Genomic DNA, 2,380 nt, shown 5'->3' on the forward strand with positions numbered 1-2,380 from the left:
AATTCGCTGGTACCTTCCATAGAAAAGTACCGACTTAGATCGAATGCTGCAGGCCATGAAGAGGGACAAGAGCGCAGCTTACCAGCCATGAACAGTCCTCTCGTTATGTCCCACGATATTGTAAGCGACTATGCCAAGTACTGTATGTCCTATTAGCCCGGATATGAACATAATTACGCACTGACAGTATGCGCTCCTTGCTGGTCAGTAGTTGATTTCGAAGGTAACACATCAAAAAAGTTGTAGATTGCAGTAGCTGTAAAATACACCGTGTATCGCAGTCTTTCTGAATCGCAGTCTTTCTGAATGCTAACTCATGTCGTCTGGCTTCGTTAGACAAAATAAGAAACAATCGTAAGGCATTACATGGCCATAATGTAAAGGGAAGTCACGCCTATACGTCTAGTGAGGCCAACATTGACGACGCGATCAGTGTCAACGCCCTAATCCGATACCATGAAACGGAGGATGCAGAGTTCACAGTTTCGTGGACTCAAGACCCCCCATCTGGCATTCGGTGACGTACGTCTCAAGAATTGGGGAACTCTGTCTACCACGGTGCTACAGGTGAATGTCCCGATTTAGCCTGAAGGAAAGAATATTGCAGATAAGAACGCACACTGCTTATAAGAGGGCAACACGCAAGCTGCGCTTTTCGCCACGGATACGAGCCTCGAAGCCGACAAGGCGAGCACCATGTCTCAACTGCAAGATGCGCTACCTGGTCGAACGGCCTCCGGACTCAATGGCGGCATGTGCGCTACGCGAGGCCATTGCTCTCGCGCGGGATGGACACGCGTCCTGGGCGGGGGATCTCGCGCATGTTTCCCGGCGCCTTGAGTGCGGGGGCGGCGTCGACTTTGGTGCCCTCCTCAGGCTCGACTATGTGACCGCCCTGCAGGTTACCGTCGCCGATGCTCGCAACACCCTACTGCAACACGTCATCGACTCGTCGCCGAAGCTCTCCCTGCTCCGGGGCCGTCTGAGACCACAGCGCGACACATCGTCCGCCCACCGCACCCTCGCCTTCCGCCATTACTTGCGCGTGGTGGTGCCTCAGCACAACCATGCGCTGATGCGGCTGGTCCTCTCTGACCACCGTCTTGCGTCCGAGCCGGGACGCTGAGGCCGGGGGTCTTATTGGGGTCGCCGCGCTGCAGGGGCGAAGGCGACGGCGGGGAGTGCCGAGTAGTCATTATTAGCAGGCTTAGCGAGGATGCTCCGTATAATAGACAGGGACGTAGCGACCATGTATCTAGTAGGTACGGAAAGCCGGCGTTCCCGATTGGGACCCATGCCGGTATATTCCTTCCTTCCTTCTTTCCCGATTTGGCAATGGATGCTTCCTCGGGCTAGGAGCCTGGGATGATGCGGTTTAGTGTTGATAGCGCGAACCTACTTACCTTTAACTTCTACTGTCCATCAACGTTTCTCCTGTAGTGATGGACATCATAGTCCTCTAATGAATACCGTTATACTTGGAACAATTTGGATCACTCAGCACGTCCACTGCCGCTTGGAGGACTTGGCTCGCACGTAGTGTCTCCTGACTACACATTTCTATTATTTATAGGCTCTGGCTCAGAAGGTCTTGTGCGATGCTTGTGAAATAGGCCTGGCCTGCTCTCGCCTTGTAATTTGTGCTAACAACAAAGGTTGTAAGATATGGAGATCATCGCGGAGTTATTGGCGTGTCGCGTCAGCCGATGTCATAGCCTCACGAACGATGCATTTGAAGATGCAAGGCACAATGGACCGTGAGTCTTACTTCCCAGTGATCTTTCAGACTGACTTGATACAAATATCACAGAACAGGAACCGCTCCGCTCCTTTGGGCTTCAACGAGCAACAACCTGTCTGGGTATCTTCTGCCAGATACGTGATGAACGTGCTGCACGAAATCTCAAATGCACACTGTCATGCGAGCTAGCGCGATGTTTTAGGCAAGCCTCATGAGCGTGTACGGCTTTTCCGTTGTACTCTCCGATATCGTTGATTCAATATATACCTGTAGGAAAAACATGATATCACGCATTGAAATGCCTGCGGATGTTTCAGATGCTCCGTGAAGCCGACCATGAATCTTTTCGGCTTGGACATTTGGGACACGAAGAGCCATTTATCCATGACATATAGTGTGTTGGTTGTGGACATAACTTTACGCTTACAGGCAGAATGAAAATCATGGATGGCCTGCAGCAGACAGGCCATAGCAAAGGTTGCGTACTGCCTTATTACATATAAGGGTCGAAGTGTATGATGGGTTCGAGCAGAATGGATGAATGCCTAACTGTCGCTAGATCTGTTTTATCTCTTCCAATCGCGAAGGGCGACGGTGGCCTGCATCATGACTCTAGGGACATTAATCTCAAGAAGTTCG

At 51.3% G+C, this 2,380-nt stretch overlaps 1 protein-coding gene across 1 annotated transcript; it reads left to right on the forward strand.

The window, feature by feature from the left end:
* Positions 1-456: 456 nt before the first annotated feature.
* Positions 457-1,126, forward strand: POSPLADRAFT_1049693 (hypothetical protein; the record flags this gene model as incomplete). The annotated part of the gene is made up of 2 exons (XM_024479818.1): positions 457-567; positions 608-1,126. The coding sequence occupies 2 exons, from the start codon at positions 457-459 to the stop codon at positions 1,124-1,126; spliced, it is 630 nt and encodes a 209-aa protein (XP_024334745.1).
* Positions 1,127-2,380: the final 1,254 nt, after the last annotated feature.

The sequence above is a fragment of the Postia placenta genome (assembly GCF_002117355.1).
Source record: "Postia placenta MAD-698-R-SB12 unplaced genomic scaffold POSPLAscaffold_16, whole genome shotgun sequence".
Lineage (NCBI taxonomy): Eukaryota > Fungi > Basidiomycota > Agaricomycetes > Polyporales > Adustoporiaceae > Rhodonia > Rhodonia placenta.